Genomic DNA, 21,093 nt, shown 5'->3' with positions numbered 1-21,093 from the left:
GAAACATGGAGCGGTGCTGTGGTGGAGGCTTTCCTCCAGCCTCTTGCCCCAGCAATTTACACTCACTTATTGATCCAAATGCCACAGACATATACTGTATCACCTGGTGGAGACACAGTATACCCATCAGCAACATGCAGTCACTGAACACTACAGCACTGCGCTGCAGCCATTTTCCCCTCAGTCTGTGGACTGGCATCCTAACAGCATCTTGTTCTTTGGACCAGAGAGGGTGGACACGACCTTGGTGCGGCAGATTTGCTTGGTGAACTGAGAGAAGCACAAAGTGAAAGCCGAGAGTTTGAAAGATGTTGCAGTACTAATGCAGCACAGCGCAGTGTTAATGGCTCAGAGACCAGGAGCATTGCATTCGTAAATACAGCAATTTCATCTTTTCTGTGTGAAAGGGACCAGAAACCCTTGTCTGTGACGTCATCAAGAGACACTGTGGGAAGCTGCTCTATTCAAAATTAATGACTTTGTGGACTCAGGCCTAGTGTGGAGGAATTCTTTGAACATAATGAATGAATAAACAGGTAGGTGGATAGATAGATAGATAGATAGATAGATAGATAGATAGATAGATAGATAGACTACACTACTGGCAAACCAACAATACAAGCTAGATAGAAGTCCCTGCAGTCGAGGTGCAAACTTCGCAAACAGTCCCCTCAGTCCGCCTCCTGTGATGGCTGTGAACAACACCTCTTTTACACAACAAGCACCAAACAGTAGCAAAGCCGAGTGTCGGTACATCGCCAGTGGAGAACAGTGATGGAGGACAGTGAGAACAGTGGCTCGTCCCCACCAGAAAGGGGTGGGGACGAGCCACAGCAATGAAGGTATCAGTCCTTTGTTCCTAAAAAGATATTGATTGACAGCAGCAGCCAATCAATGAAGTGAACTAAATCTGTCCGTGTGTCCCAGAAGATTCAGAGCCTAGAGAAGCAGTGGGCTGCCCTCATTCACTCTACACCGTGGACAGCAGCAAACCACCCACTGCGTGTCTGAATATGTGATGAGATGCAACATACGGCAGTGGTGCAGATTGTCATTTAGGTTTTCACGTTTCCTGGTTTATTTTGTTAATTTACCCTCCTCTCGGTCCGGTCTACGTCACTTCCTGCGCTTGTGTGTTTTCCCGCCTGTGTGATTGTCTTCACCTGTCCCGATCAGTTCCACCTGCCCCTCGTTACCTCCACCTGGCTTCTGTGTGTAGTCTGTGTGTTTCCCCTCTCCCCAGGGCCGGTTCGTTGTATGTCTTTGCTGTGTGTTACCTGTCTTGGCTCCCTGCGTTCTAAGTGTTCCTACAGTTCCCAGTGTTTTTGGACTACCCCTTTTTGGACTTCCTTGCCTGATCTGTTTGCCTCTTTGGTCTGCTTTCCCGGTTTTGACCCCTGCCTGCCTCACCACCTTGTAAGTCTTTGTTCCCCTGGTTTTAGCAATAAAACCTTTTATCCGCATCTGTTCAGCACACTATTGGTGGTTGGGGATGGATGAATAGGAACACAATTAGCACTTTGGAAGTGTGTCTTTGAGCAAACCAGCAAAATGCACCAGTTTTCATACCCTGTTAGACCTTTTTGCAGGAATTGTAATGCATGTATTTGTTTATGCTCGTTCAGCGAGCGGGTTGTCAGCCCTCTGGCTACACTCTGGCAGGTCTGAGTGCATACCTGGTGTAGAGCTGAATTGATTTTCTGAGGAAACGTTGCTGTGGAGCACGGAGGAACGACTACAACGGCATGCAAAGTGGAAGCGGATGTTCTGCTGACATAGCATATTGAGTGTAACCATAGCATGCTGTAACCATAGCGACATTTATTACAGACCAAAGATGGTAAATGGCTCTTTACGAATTTCTTGCTCCAACTTTGACCTGACATTCTTTGGCATTGGCGGACACATGCTGTAATATACTAGTCCAGCGCTCCTGTGGTGCTGAAATGATCTGAATCAGCACTTCATGTTTGCCCTGCTAGTAGAATAGGTTGTCACTCTGGCTCATTAGCATGCGTAAAGGATTTAACTGTCCCATGAGGAGACTGAGGAGCTCCAGCCATATTTCACTGTAGGGTGAATGTGGCCCGTGTGTTCTGGCTGCTGGCTGGGATAAACTCCAGCTGTGCCCTGGAATGTGTGGCGTATCGATGAATATTCATTCACCTACAGTCACATGTCACCAGCCAGCAGGGGCCAAAACTGTCTCCAGCACTTTCTCGTTGCGTCCTTTACCTTTTTTTCTAATAGAGAGCCCCAGGTTCATGCAGAGGTGGAGAGAAGGGAAGGCATAGATGAGCAGAAGAGGACTAAAGAGGACAGGATAAAAGACTTTACTTCAACTTTATGAGCACCTGCCCTGCAATGGAGCGAGGGGAGAGAGTTGCAAAATACCGCCACAAGCTCCAATTTGGCCAATTTCTATCAAACCAGAGAACACACACGCACATGCTCACATCTCCCTGCAATTTAAGCCAATTTAATCACTGATCACAAGCCCACTTATCAGACTTAAAAGCGCTACATAAACTCCGAGACTCCATTTCATTTCATCCCTGCTTTTAGAGGGAGAGTTGTGCGAGTCCGCCCAGTTGGTATGAAACATCTCGCTCCTGCCAACTATCTAACGCACCAAACGTATGAAGATCAGAGCTGGATCAGTCTGCAAGTGCAATACCTTCTACAGAGTTGTGCTGACGCCTTGTTGGTGTAGCGTTAATACCACTTAATTGAGTGCATAGGCCTAAATACAAATTGGTACAAAATGAAGTCGAGGATTGGTTCTATGTGGACACAGGTGGGCATCCTGTTGCTTGCAGTCCGTAGGCTTTATAAATGAAGGTTACTTCATTTACTCTAGTAAACTACTGATTACACACGCAACTACAACTACTAAACATGATTAATAAATGCAACCATGAATAATGACAAACAATGAAGCCGTGAATACAAAGACAAGACAACTAATGCATGAAATGAGGGCCGCTTTTTACCGGAGGACGCACTGAATGAAGGATTATCTTGGCAAGCTGTATTAACTTCTGGAAACACAGGAAACCACTAAATAGATAAAACTTTAATATTGACTGAATCTGTCTCTTCCCTGAGAGGGAAAGAAAACAAGCGTATACACGTGTGTGTGGGTGTGGGTGGGTGGGTGGGGGTGTGTGTGTCCATACTTGAAAGTCCATTTACCTCTGTGCCTGCATGTGTGTAAAAGCAATCTATGAATTTATACCTATAGCAAGCAAGCAGACTTAACACAAGTGCGTCACATGAAAAAGAAAAGGGGAACGAGGGAGTTGAAAGAGACAAAGAAGACAATATGTAAAACCAGCAGAATGAAGAGAATAAAAGGTGTCAAATCAAGAGAAAGACAAGGAAGCAGGGAGCAACAGCAAAGGCTCCATCACCTTTTACTTTTCAGCCTTGACCTTGAAACGGCCAGCCAGTGGTCAGAGGGCACAACAACTCTGTGTTACCATGTAATGCCTCGAATGTCAAGAGTCACATTTTAAACTCAATCCTATAAGTGGCAGAGAGCCAACGCAGCAAAGCTACAACTGGAGTTTGCAGGGGAACAAGGTGTTGCAGAGGGTGTGGGTGGAGAGAGTGACAGAGCGAGTGTGTGCATTGAGCTTACATGGGTTTGGCAAAGAGTAACATACTGTACAGAATGAAAAACGCCAGAGGTTGCCTCTCTGCATCAGGGACCCTGAAGCACCCTGTGAGCAACACATGCACAGCAGGAACGCCACAACTAACAGAACAGGTTGACTTTTCATGGTAAAGCTGCATCATGGGCACCATGCCCATTATTCCGAAACCCCAATAATCCAAAAAATGTCCCATTGCTCCGAAAATACACATTCTCCCTTGTTCAGTGACTGGCAGCCCGTGCTGTGCCTGAGCACAGAGAGGATGCTGCTCCGCACACAGCTGTTGAAACTAAAGAAAACTCAACAAAGACTGCCATCACAGACAAGGCATTATTCATTTACATTTATTAATCAGAGCATTCACAATAATCACTCAAAATCGGCAGGTGGAGTTTACGGTTTGCAGCTCCCTCTGGGCGCTGGTCCAATGAGACATTTTTCGGTCCTCCGCGGAAACTTAGGTACGCAGGTCAGCTGGAGAAATGAGAAGCTGCGACGCCGGCAACTGAAAAAAGTGCAATTTGCAGCACTGTCCCAAATATAATCGGTGTTATAGACATTAATTGAAAGAATTTTCATTAGATTAATGTCTCCGTGATGTGACGCGGGCTTGGTACTTACTAAATGTAGTGGCGCGGTGGCCTGGATCAACCCGTGACTCATTCATATGGAGAAAACCGCAGTGTTGGGCACAGACTTGAGCCCGAAGCTGTGTGTGACGGCTGGACTCTACGGTACGGGTGATTAATTTAGAAATTCTAAATCAATTACAGTTTTTTTTTCTCTATTGCGGAGCCTGACCCCTCCACTAACCTTGCAGGCGACAGCGGATGTCCCCTCAAGCGGTGGCTGCTCGCTCACCCCTTTCTCCAACCCGCAGAGCGCAGAGGAGGGAAACTACAGTTTGGGCCATTGCCAGGCACGCCCTGTTGTGGTGTACCATCGGGCCTCTGACAGGCAGATGGCGTTGCCTCGGTTCCACAGGCGGGAAACTTCCATACAAGGCTGGGCGGCCTCAGCTGCAGCGCCACTGACCCCACTGGAACACGCAGTCATTAAAAACAATAGAAAATGTCAAATTTGTTTGTAGAAATAAATGTTTGAATGCATTTGGTTTACTCTCTTTGCAAACGAGGGAATGCAAATGATGTACCTGGGTCATCCGGTGCGTCTTGAATATCCGTGGTCCCCTCCACCTCCGTCACAACTCCACTCAGGAGGGATTCTCAAGTCGCCCATCAAGGAGGTTGAGCTCCGGTGTCCCCTGTCCGCCGCCCATGGCACGTTTTCGGGCCAAACAGTTCCGGGGACGCTTTTTTTCTGTTTGCATTCGCACCGCCAATCAGAGCGCTGAAGTGGCGTAAGCCGCCCGGCCGCTGGTATGGCAACGTCAGTCACAACATCACACACAAGATTTTTATATTTCGCATTGTGTTTCCCCCCGTCGCATATATACGCTCCGTAAAGCTTGGACTTCACTGTTGGTCCATTTGTCCGCGTTTTGGTAAATTTTTAAAGGCTACCGAGCTGTTACCATGGATATATTATAAGATCTGGATACCGGACCCAAAGATTGGGCCTATTTAGTCCAATAAGAATCGCTCGCTAAAAAAGTTTCTAGCTTCCGGGTTTACTTCTGTGGGGTGTGCTGCCCGCTGAATATGCACAGTGAGTGTTTCTCCTGCTGGCTTCACCCGTCACTCAAGGTTCCTCTTGTGCTGGGAGAGTACCTACTCTGAAGTAGGAGCTAAAAAAGTCCCTCAATACGGTGTTCTAAGAACTACCATCGATCGATCGATCCCGTTTCTCGCAGTGTGAACACAACAAAAAGGGGCGGGGTCCTCCAACTATTCTTAGAACTATGAAAAAGTTCCACCGGTCCGAAAAACGCCTGTTGTCCTCAGCATGTACACATGGAGAGGTTGCGGGTCAGGGCCTTGATCAAGAGCAGCTCAGAGGTGGTAATGAGGGACATCCTGATTTATCAAACTGGCGACCTTCTGGTCACAAGCTCACTTAGTGATGACAAGCACACACTACAAACATTTACTCAAATATTCGACGTTTCACTCCACTACATTTATCTGACAGCTTTTACAAGTTGCTTTGCAGATTCAAACGATTACAACAAAATATAATCGACTAATAAATGATGTTGTAATGTCATAGATTAAGCCCCCCATCACTATATAAAGTAGTTACAATTAGCCCCGCCTTTAGCAGCTGCAACATTAAAGTAAAGCTTACACATTAATGCATCCATAATCCAATAATAAAGCATATATGATTCTGCAATGGGCCATTCTGCAGTACTTATACTCGTACGTACATTTTGATGGTAATACTTGTGTACTTTAACTTGCAGGGCTTTTACTTGTAACAGAGTATTTCTACGCTGTGGTATTACTACTACTACTACTACTACTACTACTACTACTACTACTACTTACTCAACAATGACGTAGACTCACTATGAAACACAATAATAAAAGTATAAGAGTCATAATAACTCAGTTTGTCTAAAGTCACAGACAAAGGTCAGTAATCAGCAGAGGGAAACCTTCAGGAGTTAAACTTGGGTTTTATAGTCCGTGTTCTGCCTCGGTGTCGTCAAGTTTATATGAATAACATTCGTTTCAATGCTGTGAGCCATTTCTATGTGGACAAACATGAGGCTAAGTTTAAATGGCTGTAACCCCCCCCCCGATCTCTCTCGTGCGATCTTTTCATGTTAACGAGCACTGAACTTGCCTACAGAGGCTTTCTGCGCACTTTTCTCCCTTTTCACAGGTTACACTCTCCTCCACGTCAGTTACCCAAAGCCCTTGACTAATGAAGGGCCTGCTGATAGGATGCCTTTCTTTCTTTCTTTCTTTCTTTCTTGCTTGCGTTTCCACTCCATTCTGGGCTTTTGCCCCCCCCCCCCCCCCCCACAGAGATAACAGGCACTGGGAAAGACCACACACGCAGAGGTGTTAATGGAAAGGCACTGCAGAGCCCGTTTCCCAGTCACACTGCAGAGTCACCTGACCTGGGCCTGGTCTAATTATAAGGTGTTGTTGTTGTTCACTTCTGGTCCCATGAACACACAGGCAGTCAGAGCAACACACACACACACACACACACACTTAGTCATTAATGTGCATGGGGGAATATACTGTGTATATACGTGCACATGCATACATTAATTTACCCCCTTTCTTGTTTTTTAATGAATTACGTGAGAAAACTCCCACACATGAGCGCATCGCACGCACACACACACACACACACACACACACACACACACACACACACACACACACACACACACACACACACACACACACACTGTAGATGTAAACAGTCTCAATGGGACGTTGTTTCTCACGCAATGAGACCTGTCACCATGAGTACCATCATTAGTTCTACATATATGTTTTCAAGAGGAGGCACGTCAAAGTTTCCATAGTGAAAGTTACCATAGCGTCACATGACAACACTCACTGCTATATTGTGTGTGTGTGTGTGTGTGTGTGTGTAGGGGGTGGGGGGTCATGGATCATGTGCATCATTCAGGGATGGATTGACATCTGAAGAAAAATGGCTGCAGGTCTAATCAATTTGAATGCGTTCCCCTGAGATACTGCCCCGTGCGTGTGTGTGTGTGTGTGTGTGTGTGTGTGTGTGTTTGTCAGGTGAGGTGAGCTGAGCAGCAGGCATCAGCAGCATTTCAGTCCAGTCAGCAGTGATCTTGCCAGCCTCTGCACGACCAGACTCATGAATAGCTCAGTACGTGTGTGTGTGTGTGTGTGTGTGTGTGTGTTTGTGTGTGTGCGTGCTACTGTGCGTGTTGGTGTATATGGACGTGTCTGGGTGCCATCTGCATCCTATTTTCCCGTGGACGTGGAGGCATTAGTCCATCTCACGTATTGGATGTTTCAGTGTGTAACATGGCGGCGGTCCTCTGCCGGCTGTGGAAAGTGAGCTGTCAGCGGGGCGTCACTGTGCTCTCGCTGCTCCACACAGCACGCCGCTTTGAAAGTGGAGCAGAGAGGAAAAGACGAACTTTGATGTATTTTCACCAGGCGCACAAATGTAAACAACACCTGAGCTGAAACAAACGATAGCACAAACACAGGTAGAGCTGGTAGAACGGCAAAGGTTCATAAAGACAGTTTGACATCAGCTCGCTTGCTTTCAGTCCTCCCAACCCGTTCTCTGTGAGCAGAAGATGAAAAGACGCGTGTCAAAGCTGCTTTCTGTCAAAAAATACCGCGGTGCTGTAGCCAAGCTGGCCACCGTTAGCAGACAACATGGACCGCACACACCCACTGAAAAAAACACCGGCCTGCTTGTAAGCTTGCGTGTTGCGGAGGAGATATTTCTCTGCAAGTTAAAGTCTTTATTTTCTGCATAGTTGAAGGTATGTGACTAAAAGATGGAGCACTTCCAAAGACATAAAACATTTAAAAAAAAAAAAGTTCTTAAAAAAGTTCAAACAGATGAAGCATTAGAAAAGAAGCTGAAGCAGTGAGCGACAGATGAAGATAACGCTTCATAGAAACTTCTGCAGGTGAACTCAATACTGTTTGCATTTGCATGCATTCATTCTGCAGCTGTGGCACAGTGTTGCGTTCCCTGTGTGACAACGAAGCATTCTTAATTTGCACCTCCGGCCTTCTCCCTCTCCATCGCAACAACAGCTGAGGCTGATGGGTATTGTAGTATTTAGAACCATCATATCAAACTCTAAGAAACGTGTTACTCTGTTAAGGAAAATTGAGCGTATCAGCCTGAAATGGGAAATATTATAATTATTATGCATACTAGCTAACATGCATTTTGTACTCAGTATTTACCTTCAAACAAGTTCCAGTTAGGGATAAAGCGTCTTGGCCGTGTTTTGTGGACCCAGTGCAGCGTTGTGTATTCGTGTCTTGTGTATAGGTGCTGCCGTTCTTGTTGAACAGACAAGCGTGGGTGATGACATGTTGGCACGCTGCACTGTGGGGCAGCTTTGTGGATTTTAAGCAAACTAGCTGACATTGATGCATTTCATATTTCAGTATTCCGCAGATGCCAGTAATCAAGGTTGAAAAAAACGTATGCTTAGTTTTTCCCACTGGATTAGATTTTCAGGTTGACTGATGGATTGTTCTGCTTAGTGTGGTGTGAAACGCGACATGCCGCTGCTCGTTTGATCGTTGGATTTGCTTGAGATGAAACCAAATGTCCAATTTAGAGTGAGTCTTTTACGGCCTAGAGCCTTACTTTGATCACTAGCCTGATTTGATAGATAAACAAATGAAAGTGACATCGACCTTCAAGCTCATTTGATAGCATCACTTTAAACCACAGAAAACTAGTTTTAGGCAACGCTATTATTTCATGGGCTTCTCACCTTTCTTAATCTTGTTTATGCCCTTGTAGTGGCAGGGCCTAAGGGTGGTGATGTGGACTACTACTGGCCACATCAGATGGCCAGATTTCCATGAACTCTTCTGTGGACATTCATGGTCCCCAGAGGATGATAATGATTTTGGTGACCCTCTGACCTTTCTTGTAGCACCACCATTAGCCAAAAAACTGCTCATTTGTACACAATATGCATCACATTCTGTGTATATAGTGTCTATATTGTGTGAAATCTATGAGCCCATTCATGTTCCCCAGAGGACGAACCCTTTCCACTATGGATGATCCATAAGCTTTTCTCTCCAGGACATCTAACTGCTGAATTACGTTGACATTTGTGTGGATGTTGGTCCTCAGAGATCGAACCTCACTGATTGTGGTGACACCCTTGAACATGACTACACATAATTGTCTGGGGCATAATAAAACTGCATGTGCTTGCACGTCATGTAAGTACATCAGGTCAAGCTCAGTCAAGGCATAGCAGTTTTTACAATGAATGTTGGGAAATAAGTTTAATGTTAACCTTAGATTTCACGTCTCAATAAGTGGTTTAGATAATTAGTTTGGTGGTTTCGTGTTTTAACTGGTTACCTTGCTGCAGTGATGTAGAAGTGCACTTCAGGGTGTGTCAGCACACCATGATATCACTGCTGGGTGTGGTTACAGCTGCAGCAAAGCACACCTCTGACCACACCCTACGACACCCATGAGTGATGCTGGGTACAATCACAACCAAGGGGGGTGAACACAGATGTACAGTAGCTTACATCCTGTGCTGCTAAGTAATGGGATTTGTGCAATGAATGGCTCAGTGAGGTTACGGCTTCCATTTTAAGTGAGTCAACACGCCACAGAGGGTAAAACTGAATATGTTTAACATCGCTGTTTTATACATTCAAGGCCTCAGGTCACATATTTGAGCAGAGCATATAATTCTGTAACAGTCAGTCTGTATACCGATATGTCAGAGGGAATCTTAAAGCGAGGGAAAGCAGAATCCAGCATGCACTTTTTCTGTTTTCATGATAAAAATATACTCTCCGAGACTCCTTTTAATAAGTGCAGATGAATTTCAAAGTGCCGGTGGAATATGCGAGGGGAAAAGGTGAGCTGTCTGGCATCTCTGAGAGAATAAATCAAAGACATTAAAAGAGTGTCTTTGAGTTTCCCAAACAATCTTAATAAATGTGAACGCCACACAAAGGTCACCAAATGTGTCGCATCTTTCAAAACAACAACATAAATCACAGTGCACTGTGTCACTGCATATTGCTTACTTAAATTTGATTGATATAGTTTTGTTTCTTGAAGATACATGCCACATTGAACTTTTTTCTTTTGAAAATACAAATACACAAAAAAAACAAAACTTTTTGCCCATTACACTCAGGCCAGTTAAAAGAAACTGTTACAATTGAAGACAAATGTGTTTGATGCAAATAGACAAGCACATAAAACAATTCCCCTGTCTAGTAACTGAACAGTCACAAGTTTAACGGATGAGGCTGGTGATGGTTTATATTTTTCCTGTTGTCAATAAATCCCATTAAAACAACACTATATTGATCCTATTAACAAGTATTATCTGCGTATCCAAACCCAGATACATCTTATTCCCCTGCACCATAGCGCTCCATTATTGTCCAAAACCTATTAAAAACACAGCAATGAGCCACCGCCTATTAACATGGGCACTGTAGTTTATTTTGAGATACCACATTTTTTATTAATCCGGGGCTGAAAACAGTCACCAGCAACATGGACAGATTAACTAGCACGGCGGGCAAAAATGAGCTGCTGCTGGGCCCCTTTTTAGCTCCCCCATTCTTCCATCTGTGCATCGTGTACAGTATTGCCATGGTGGAATGCAATATGGCCCCAGCTTTGCTGTGTGATCACTTGTTTAAACACTAATTTATTGAGGAATATGCACAATGTAAAGTCAGGTAATAAAAAGACGCACCTTAAGGCCTTTATAATGATAGTTGATATTTAGTGCTTTAATAGTGCCTATTCCCATAATCACAAACAAAGTTACAATTAATCACATAGCCAAACTTCATGCTTCACATCCCTCTTTTCAACCAGAACCAGAACCTGAACTTGCGCAAGGCTTTGGTCCAAGGTTCTGCCTCACGCTTTACAAACCAGAAAGTCGAAAGCTTAATTTCTCTCCTGAATCAGATTGGATGCAACATTATCATTACGGAGCTGTTTTTTTCTTTGACAGAAAATAAAACATACCGATGGTTGCATTTGGTCGCGTCGCCCCGCTGAAAAATATGGCTCCCTACCTGACATGTCACAATAAAAATGTTGGCTAATTAAGTGTTGCGTTTATTTTCCCCCAAAGTACCTGGAACTTGGATTTAGTGTCACCTCCTGAGCAGTGCCGAAATTTAGTTCCAGCAACAAGCGGGGGGGGAGGGGTGGTGGGGGGGTGAGTACAGAGGAAACAAAAGCAGAAACTGTGACCATGAATACACTCTTTTACTCTCTTTTTTTTTTTGATTAACTGTTGCCCAGCTGTTTTAGGACAGAATTTTCTTTTTGAAATATGAAATAATATATTTGGGACCCGTTTTTTTAAAGATTTACATCTTCAGTAGGAATAAATGGCCTAGGGCAGACAGGCTAGGGAAGACGTAAAGTATCGAGACAGATTAACACACTATTGGTCTTTTCAGGGGATCTGTTGACAGTAGGAAAAGTATTGGATAACACCTGTCGTATCCTTTAACATCTGTCATATTGATATTATACCCCACTGTATTGGGTGCAGTGAGAGCAGCGTTTTCCTGACATCAATTGTCATAAACAATTCTGCCAAAGAAATACTATTTATCAGTGCGATTCATTAACCCCCCTCAGAAAAATGCTTTCCTACACTTCTTCATCACTTTTTATCCCCTTTATCTCTCTCCGATCGCAATCAAGTCTGCAAAGCCTGGAGATTTCTCTCGCTGTCCATATCAATCAGTCACTCTACCTCTCTGTTACCACTGCTCGCTCTCTCTCTCTCTCTCTCTCTCTCTCTCTCAGTCTTAGTTCAGATATCAAATATTAATCAAGGGAGGTTGAGAAGCAGTCGATCAGCTGTCCCTTCATTGATCTGCTGGCTTCCCTCAGCACTGATGTGTCCCACGCAGCTGGAGTTATACTTCCAATAAGCATTTGTAGTTTCAAGTTTGTTTTTTTCCCCTCTCTCAGTCTTATGTTTTTCCCTACTTATGTCCCCATTTCAGTCTCTTTGCCAATGAACACCCCTGTCTCTGTTAGCCCATGTCTTCATGTCATAAAGCAACATTTTGAAAGCAGCGATATTTCAATTCCAAAATTCAAACCAGCCGCCCGCAGCTCAGTCCTGCTAGTGTTAAAAGATTCAAATTCAGGCCATTGAGCGCACATCTGCACTAACCTTGACAGATTCCTCCACTGACTAATGGGCAAAGTCCTGTAAGAGCTTTAATAATTCTCTAAGGTTGGCTATGTCTTGGACTCGTTCAATGATTTATTTTCTTTAGCTGCTCATACCCTCTAAGGGGAATGGAACCCATCCCAGCATTCACTAAGCAGGAATCAGGGTCAGACCCTTAACAAAGTGAATGTACATCACTGGAGTAACAGACTGCTGGCCTTTCTTGACCTCAAGAGCTTTCGTTCCCATCCTTCCCGTCATTGGTCCTGACTGAAATATCTCAACAGCGATTGGATGGATTGCCATGACATTTAGAACAGACATTCATGAGCCCAGTGAATGAATCCCACTGATAATGCTGATCCCCTGACTTTACCTGTGGCGCCACCATGATATTGACATGTTTTGGTTTTCCTGAAATGTCACCACAACTATTGGATGGATTGCCATGTAATTTGGTACAAACATCCATGGTCCCCAGCGGATGAGCCCTACTTACTTTGGTGATCTCTTGAGTTTTCCTCTAGTACCATTTGTCTACTTGTCCAGTGAAATATTGCAATATCTACTAGATGGATTGGCACATTTTATACAGCCATTCGTGGTTTCCAGATGATGTATCCTAATGACTTTGCTGATCCCCTGACTTGTCCTCTAGCACAACCATGAGGTTTACATTTTTGTTTTTGAGTGAAATGTCTCAATACCTATTGGACATTCATGCCCCCCTCAGGATGAATTGTTATATCTTTGGTGATCCCTTCACGTTTTAAATTACAAAGGTCCTAAATACATGGAAGCCTGTGGATAGTTTACAGGCTCCTGACATGTCCTTATGTGTGAGAAACCAGGGAAGCATATAAACATCACACATTAAAGGCCATTTAATTGACCTCTGGGATCCTTACTGTGAGGCCACAGTGTTACAACACTGAGCCTCCCCCCCCAGTGACCTCAGCATGAGGTAGAAAAGGTTCAATCAAGCTTTGCAAACAGATCATTACTTTACAAGACAAACCAGAAACAACACATTCCTGCCAGTCGACCAGATGCGTTTCCCTGCCTTGATTTCCCAGCTGCACCCCCAGAACTCATTTCAGTTTGAATAGAGGCTGGTGGAGATAATCATACAGCACTTTTCTGAAAAGGACCTCTTTCAAAGAAGTGTAGACATTCAAATCAGAGCATCATGGGACTACCCTATATCCTGTTGATTTACATTTAATCAGTGTAATGGGTTGAACTAGATATAATTCATCTATACAGTACATATTGCTACAATAATTCCCAGTTAGAAACAGTACAGCCATTAGAGACAATGTCTTTTGGAAAACAACAGTTTGCTGTTTTAATTGCTTTTCTGTGAGACAACACTGCTTTAAAATAATATTTGAACATTTGTATTTGCTGTATTTCTGAGAGTGAGATGAGAAGATCAACGTCATGTCAGTACGGAACTGGAGTTAGGACATGGTTAGCCTAGCTTAGCATGAAGACTGGAGTCAAGGGGAAACAGCCAACCTGGTTCTCTCCGAAGAGAAAAGAAAAAGGCAAAAAAAACAGCCCCAAAACCTGGAGCTTACCAATTAACGCATACACATGTAAAAACTACAATTTGTGATTTTTACGTGGAGCTGTGTGTTCAGACTATTTCTCGGCAAACAACAGCCAGGGGCCGTGTCTGTGCACAGCATCCCAAAGTCCTGCTCTCACAGTGAGTGTACAGAGACCAAAACCAAAACCTGTGCTCATCAACCCAAGCTTGTAGTCAGAGATGCCGCATAAGGTGCAGGACAGATGGACACAGAATAGCTCCAACACTGGACTACCCCTAAAACCCCAAAGACGTTTTTTCAATTCTGTTTGTGGACGGACTAAACAAACGAGACACATAATGTTAAAATGGGATTATTGTGGTCCCTGAAAATAAGGCACTGTGTTCAATGTGTACCTGCCTAATCAATCTCCTAAATTTCTGCCCCTCCGACTCATTCGTCATTACTGAGTCTAGCAGTCTTGGTCACTTTCTCCTCCATCTCCACCTCTTTTTCTCTCACACCTGTCTTCTTTTCAGCCTCTCCAGCCGTTCCTTCCTCCTCAGGTCTTCATTAAAACTTGATGGAGATGAGTGAAGTCAATAATCTTCAGGCCCCGTGAACAACCCTGCCTGAAATCAATAGGTTTCCTCGAAAAAAACAACAACACAGAGAGAATAGGGGGGTGGGAGAAGGTCTGGTTTATTAAATATTAACCAGCAGGTCTCTGGGGAGAGGGGGAAGAGTTGTGGTGATGCAGCGTCTGACCCAATTAGCATCTCCTGTTCACCTGCCAGCCTCCAGCCGTGGCTCCACACTGACTTTTACTCGACACGACAAGCCACTTCTGGGACAGTCACACTCTTCTGGAGTGTTATCCCGGCCGTCTTGTACACTAATCATGACATGATGCATCTGTGCCTGTCACACCTTTGCTCGGCCATCTTAGCTCAGTGAAACATTGGTCACTACCAGCTCCAAAGTGATCTCACTCTCCAGGAGAGCCGGCCGTCAACAAGTCACGGTGACTCGGCTCCTCTGGGATGCGCCAACTCTTTAGAAACATTGTCTCAGCATTTTTTGTGTTACCAGTCGAGAGGTTCTTCTTCTGGGACTGTGTTATTATTTAGCGAGACCTAAAACACTTTTTTGGTTTGGGTTTATTTTTGCATTGACAGAGGAGTCAAACTTTTCACTTGCTTTTTTCGAATAAACACCTTTTTGAAATATTTAGCAAACTGCCTTGTAAAGTGGTGACAGTGAAGGTTGTATTTGCGAACATGAGTGTGCTTTGATCAGTCACGTTATTGAGATGAAGCAGTTTGACGCCACAGCTTCTCACACCCGCTGCGACACGTCGACTCGCCTCTTCTGTCGAGCTGTGACATTTAGCTAACGAAAGGTCTAGGGTTTATGGGAAATGGTGTTCGTTAAAGGCTACAGTCCTTATCTAAACGTGAAGTGAGCCACACAACGAATTATTTTTAGTTATTAGCGTTGCATATGTCACATGTCACAGGCATATGTTAGTTACAACAGATGTTGATGCATTGATGTATTAGTATATGATAATATGTCAGTCACGGGGGGCAATTCTTTCATGTAAATAAGTATTTTTACCCCGTTGTATCTGGTACTTTTACTCAACTAAAGGATCTGAGTACTTCATCCACGACTGTCAGTCTTTTACATAACTATTAACAGACCGGTTCATATGATAAACGACAAAATGCTTATACCAGTGCTGACACTGAATGGTCTAAGTGAGCAGGGTTGTGATGAATGGTAAAAAATGAAGATAAAAAAAAAACAATTAAAGCAAGCTGTTGTTTGTGTTAAAAATGGATTTGTTTTTAAAGTTAAGATCACAGTTTTAATGAGCTCTATTTTCATTGAGAGTCCCTCTCTCATGTATATGCAGTGATAACTATTCAGACACTGCAATTCAATAGGCGGGTAGTCATTGGTGTGCATTGCCCGTCATGAGACAGGAGCACCGAGGCGAATGAGTAAAGAGATGAATTCAAACAGAAGAAAAAGACAGGAATAAGCAACAGATGGCAAAAGAAAGAAGGTGCCAAAACATTTCAGTGCACCTCCTTTTGTCTCCACCTTCTCCATCACTCGTCCCACAGGTGAGGAGATGAAGTAAGGACGGAGGTAGGACAACACGGTAGGGCCGATACCTATGTATCATCCTTAAAACAAATATATTTCAGAAAGGTTTGTGTCAATCATTTGTTCGATATTTTTAATTTCTATTTGAGCCAGTCAAGTGAATTTAATTTAGACACCCGTCAGACAGTCCGATGATTCGTTTAATGATCACCTGTCTCTTCTCCATCCGAGCCAACTTCTCTTGTTCGTCACATTGTCAGAGATTGGGACATAATCACGACTGACACACCTATATTAGCATCATGATGGAAAGGGTGATTAAAGAGGAAACGTTGCAGCCTGATGAGCGGACTGAATTGCCGTTTCATTTCATTGTATTATTCAGTCAGTCCGTAACTGCTGACATCATTTTCAGTCAACAGAGAAGCTGTTCGCTATGAGGAAAACATTTTTGATGAGGACTGAAGAAATACAGCTGTGTCAATACCATCCATGTTTGCTGCCATATTCTTCATAACATTTTCCTTTCCAACCCAGCCTCCTAGAAATTGTGGTAATATCAAGCTAATTTGCAACAGCAGAAATATTTTTCAAAGGATATGTACTGTAATGCGGCCCGGATGACGTTTTTTTTATCAACATAATGAGCAAACATTGTTAATGAATGTATCTGGCATATCAGTAAAACGTTAAGAGTCCTTAAGAGTTCAATCCGGGTTGATTTGGTGAGAAAGTGCAGTTAAATAGTACAGCAAACCCTCCTTGAGCAGCTGCCTTGTCAATGCCTTGCCTGTTGAAATACAACAGAAGAGCAACTGGTGTATCTGTTTACAGTGCAGCCAAACAAACCCATGTTGTTTTTAAAAAAAAAAAAAAAAGAAGTCAGTCAATAATAATTGCAACTGTGATCTGACTTCATGCTGCACACAGCGCAGGTAGCATTAGTCCACACAGCAAAAGGAGTTGGTTGCCTTGCTGAGGAGTTGGAGGTGTACAGCCTGAGCGCTTCATCTTACAGCTCACTGTGGCTGCTGCGTCTTGTTCCATTACTCCCTTGCAAAAATGTAGGGAGAAAAAAAAAGCCATACCACCAGTCTTGTCTTGTCGATGCATTTTTCCTGAACGACCACGGTCAGCACTAACCTTGCTGACAAATACATTTTGTTTACTATGACTGCCTCACAAAAACACAAGCTTACACCAGTTGAACACTTTCCGTTTGCATTAGCAGTAACTTAATTCGGCGCTGACACTGCTGTAAGAGAGTGAACTGTAAACACTGAGGCTGATATTAATGAGATCAATGCTGGATTACATGCATGCAAATCCCTTGTGTCTGGGTAGGCAATCTGAATTGGGCACTCAAATGGCGGACTCTGCTACTACCAGTAAAAAGTGCCGCATGCAGAGGTAATTGCTGAATGTAAATATTGAATGGCTATTGTAGAAGAGATGCAGACCATAAATAGTATCAAAAAGAGGTTTGAGTTAATAATAATAATAATAATAATAATCTTGAGTTAACCCTAACCCTATCGACAGTGATTTGAAGCACTGTAGACAAACCACGATCTTTCAATAACCTTAACCACGATGACCAAGGATAAGAGTCAGAATGGGGGGGGGGGGGTTTATTGCAAAACTGTCAATAAAATCTGGAGATGTGGGCGGTGATTGAAAGGTCTGGAACCAGGCTAGAAAAGTGGAGAAAGAATGAAGAAGCTTTGAGTTGAATGAAGGAAGCGAGATTGGAAATTTAAAAAGCCTGTGATGGAATAATTCCATCTTGTGTTTTCATGACACTTTACCACTCATCGAAGTCATCTCGGGCCTCTAATTCACATTCATTTGCTGCTGCTTAAAAGATGAGAAAGGATCAGCCTAATCAAACAGTGGTGCCCACGTCGCATTGGAGATCTAGGTCTCTGCAGTGTGTACATGAAAGCTTAGTTCACTGTCATTTCAATCCTCTGTAAATGGAGGTACAACACCAAAACGATTGAATGATTGCTAATAATTATTTCAAAATACATCACATCTCTCTGGAAGCATTCACTCCTCCTCACGTCTGACTCAACAAACAGCTTTGGGCTTTGGTGAGATGCTGTAAATAGCTATGTACAAAGTAAATGACTTGTTAGACTGTATTCTCAGGGGGGGGGGTGTTTGTGCATGCATGAAGCATGCACTTAAGTGCCTGACTTTGAAATCCTGGGAGAAACTTTGATGGGAGTTTCTCCACATTTTCTAGATGATAGAAGATATGAACAAGAAGTGAATGGGCCCCTCATCTTTTTGGTTTCACCTGATGTGACATATTCTGCAACAGGACGTATGGAGACTGCATCTTGAATGCAGTGTGACTGAGCTGAGTCACATTTACAAACGATCCATCATGTTGTGGACAGCTGACCTCAAATCAGAAATGAGTGTAACAAACATTATGAAGAAAAACAGACACGTAAAAGCGTAGGTGTATGTAAACATTACTTCCCGACGCCTGCCATTAAAATGCATCTCCAACATACAAATCTGATTCCCCTCTCTCCTGCCAAAGCCCAGACTGTCATGCCCGCCACTTCCTACCCGAATCTTTGTATGTACTTAGAACTGACGGTAAACACCTTGTCTTGCTTGTTCTCCTTCAGCAAGTGTCCTGACAATCCACGCTGACAACTGACAGGATGCTACCTGAGCTGCTTGACACCTGACAGATTTGTTGTTGTTGCTCCCGGTTGGATCCTTTTTCTAAAACATTACTTGGGTTTCTGTTGTTAATGCATGTAGAGCACTGCATTTATATATATATATATATATATATATATATATATATATATTGTTTTATGTTAAAGCTGCAATAATCAATATTTTAATGTTAACTATGGATCAAAAGACTGTGTAATGTGGGAAGGGGCTCACTCGTAGTGACGAGCCCACAGATAATTAGCGCCTCACTCCGCAGTTCCCCTCGGCCCCCGCGTCTTTCATCTCATTGTTTTGATTTTCTGACCCATAATTGACTGTTTTAATTCAGTCACAGCTCCTCTCTGTGTCGTTTTTTGGCTGCAGCTGTTGTTGTTTTGCTTTGTTTTTCCAGCAAAGGGGCTTTTAAAAACTCTCTGTGCACTACCTGCTCAGCGGCAAACAGCAGACAGACAAAGTTAGCGACTAGCTGGTGAACATGGTGGAGCATTTCGCAGCTAAAGAAACCGCTTGTTGTGCTTTCACTATTGGTGAAAATGGTCCTTTTGTGCGGGTTGTCGAGACGTCGATGGTTCCAGTAAACTTAAGGTGTGTTCCCAGCTTTAGCCAGTTTGGGCGATTGGGTCATCATTGAGGATATATATTCGTTGGACCGGGACTTTTCTTCCCCTGTTGCATTTCTATTTCCTGGTCAACGAGCCTTGGCGCGTCCCATCTTTGATGTGAGAAATCGATCAGCGGCGGCCTTTAAACACTGAGTGAGTGAGAGGGGAAGGGATTGAAGATGTTGTCTGCGGCTCTGCGTGCATGACGGATGATACTCAAGCTCTCAGTCCATCATTGAAACCAAAACGCTGCATAGACGGCAGCGCTCTGCGCACTCTTCCATCTGCACACTTGTCTCTTCTTACCTCTGGTGCAACAGCCGCAGCCATTAACAAAGACAAACAGAAATACATCTATTGTCAACTGCTGCACTGAGATGTCTGCTCTGATTGATTTCCCATTTCCACATTACATGAGTTCAACTTTCAGTTCATCTCTTGTTTGTGTGTGTGTGTGTGTGTGTGTGTGTGTGTGTGTGTGTGTGTGTGTGTGTTTTCCAGTGCTGAGCCCGTGCCCTGTTGCTGCAGCGTCAGCCAGAAGGTGTCACTCCATCTACAAGGGTTTCGCTCAGTGTCTGATGGCTCTGGGCGACAGTCTGACGGACAGCGCCCGCAAGGACGAAGACACACACGAGATACACTCCATCTGCAGGTCAGTGTGTAATCGCACACATAAAGTGCCACATTACAATGCACACACACACACACACACTCTCAAAGCACTGAGTCGGATAAATAAAAGTCTGCAGAGTTTCGGTATTCAAATATGCATTTCTAAACCCCACAGGGCAGCCAGGGCAGTATTAGTGAGTATTCAGTTACTTCAGGAGAGACGGTTTAGAAAACAAAGACAGAAGCTCTCTGGGGAAAGCAGTACACATTCTCCCAGCTGGAACTGAGTATGCAAAGCCTTTCGGAAAGAAAAGTCGAGACAAGCATTTTACAATTCCACAAAGTCAGTCTGCTATCTGATATCAATAGGGCACGCCCAGACCATACATCTGGACAATACCACAGATCGAAGTCTTGGCTCTCTAATCCCTCTCTGGACTGGACTTACCCATGACCTGTTCACATGCAGTCATAAGAATAATATTCACTGAAATAGGCACGTTAGTAAATTCGCCATAGACAAATCGGACCACTGCATTAAAGCTTCATGGCTGTTGTAAAGGGGAGTCAGGGCCTTAGTTGTGTTGTGTATGCTAGTGGTCTATACAGCCTGTCAATCATGGTCTGTTACATTTACTACATGCTTTGAATTAGACTCTTCAGTGTTGTCACCTACGTAAATAAGAGAACACTGCTGCGGTTAGTACCTTTGTTCCTTGTCATCAACAGCATGGCACTGAAGATGCCGGCGCACCAGAGTGACATCAAGACTGCTGATATTTCTTTCATTTTCATTTGCCACTGAGAATTCCCCTCGTGATGTGTCTTTGACAAGCCCGCATCGCAGGACTGTGATAAAGTCGCTGATAAGATAAGAAATGATTTCACCGACTAGGACTATATGAGAGGGATATTGAGTCTTTCATTTACACAAACAGAACGATTACAGTGATTTATGCAGCATGACTGCTAGATTGCCGCAGCGCTGCCAGGTGTCAGTCGAAGTTGAAGGAGAAATCGCTTCCAACGTGTTTATCTTGTTC

The 21,093-nt window shown here is 43.8% G+C and overlaps 1 protein-coding gene across 1 annotated transcript in view; it reads left to right on the top strand.

Moving 5' to 3' along the window:
* Window positions 1-21,093, top strand: part of nrn1la (neuritin 1-like a) — a 54,298-nt gene that overhangs the window by 20,225 nt on the left and 12,980 nt on the right. The window contains exon 2 of the mRNA XM_070908117.1: window positions 19,940-20,090. Coding sequence (XP_070764218.1) covers window positions 19,940-20,090 — 151 coding nt within the window. The remainder of the gene's footprint in view (window positions 1-19,939; window positions 20,091-21,093) is intronic.

The sequence above is a fragment of the Enoplosus armatus genome, chromosome 6 (assembly GCF_043641665.1).
Source record: "Enoplosus armatus isolate fEnoArm2 chromosome 6, fEnoArm2.hap1, whole genome shotgun sequence".
Lineage (NCBI taxonomy): Eukaryota > Metazoa > Chordata > Actinopteri > Centrarchiformes > Enoplosidae > Enoplosus > Enoplosus armatus.
This window is presented reverse-complemented; position numbering and strand designations above follow the sequence as displayed.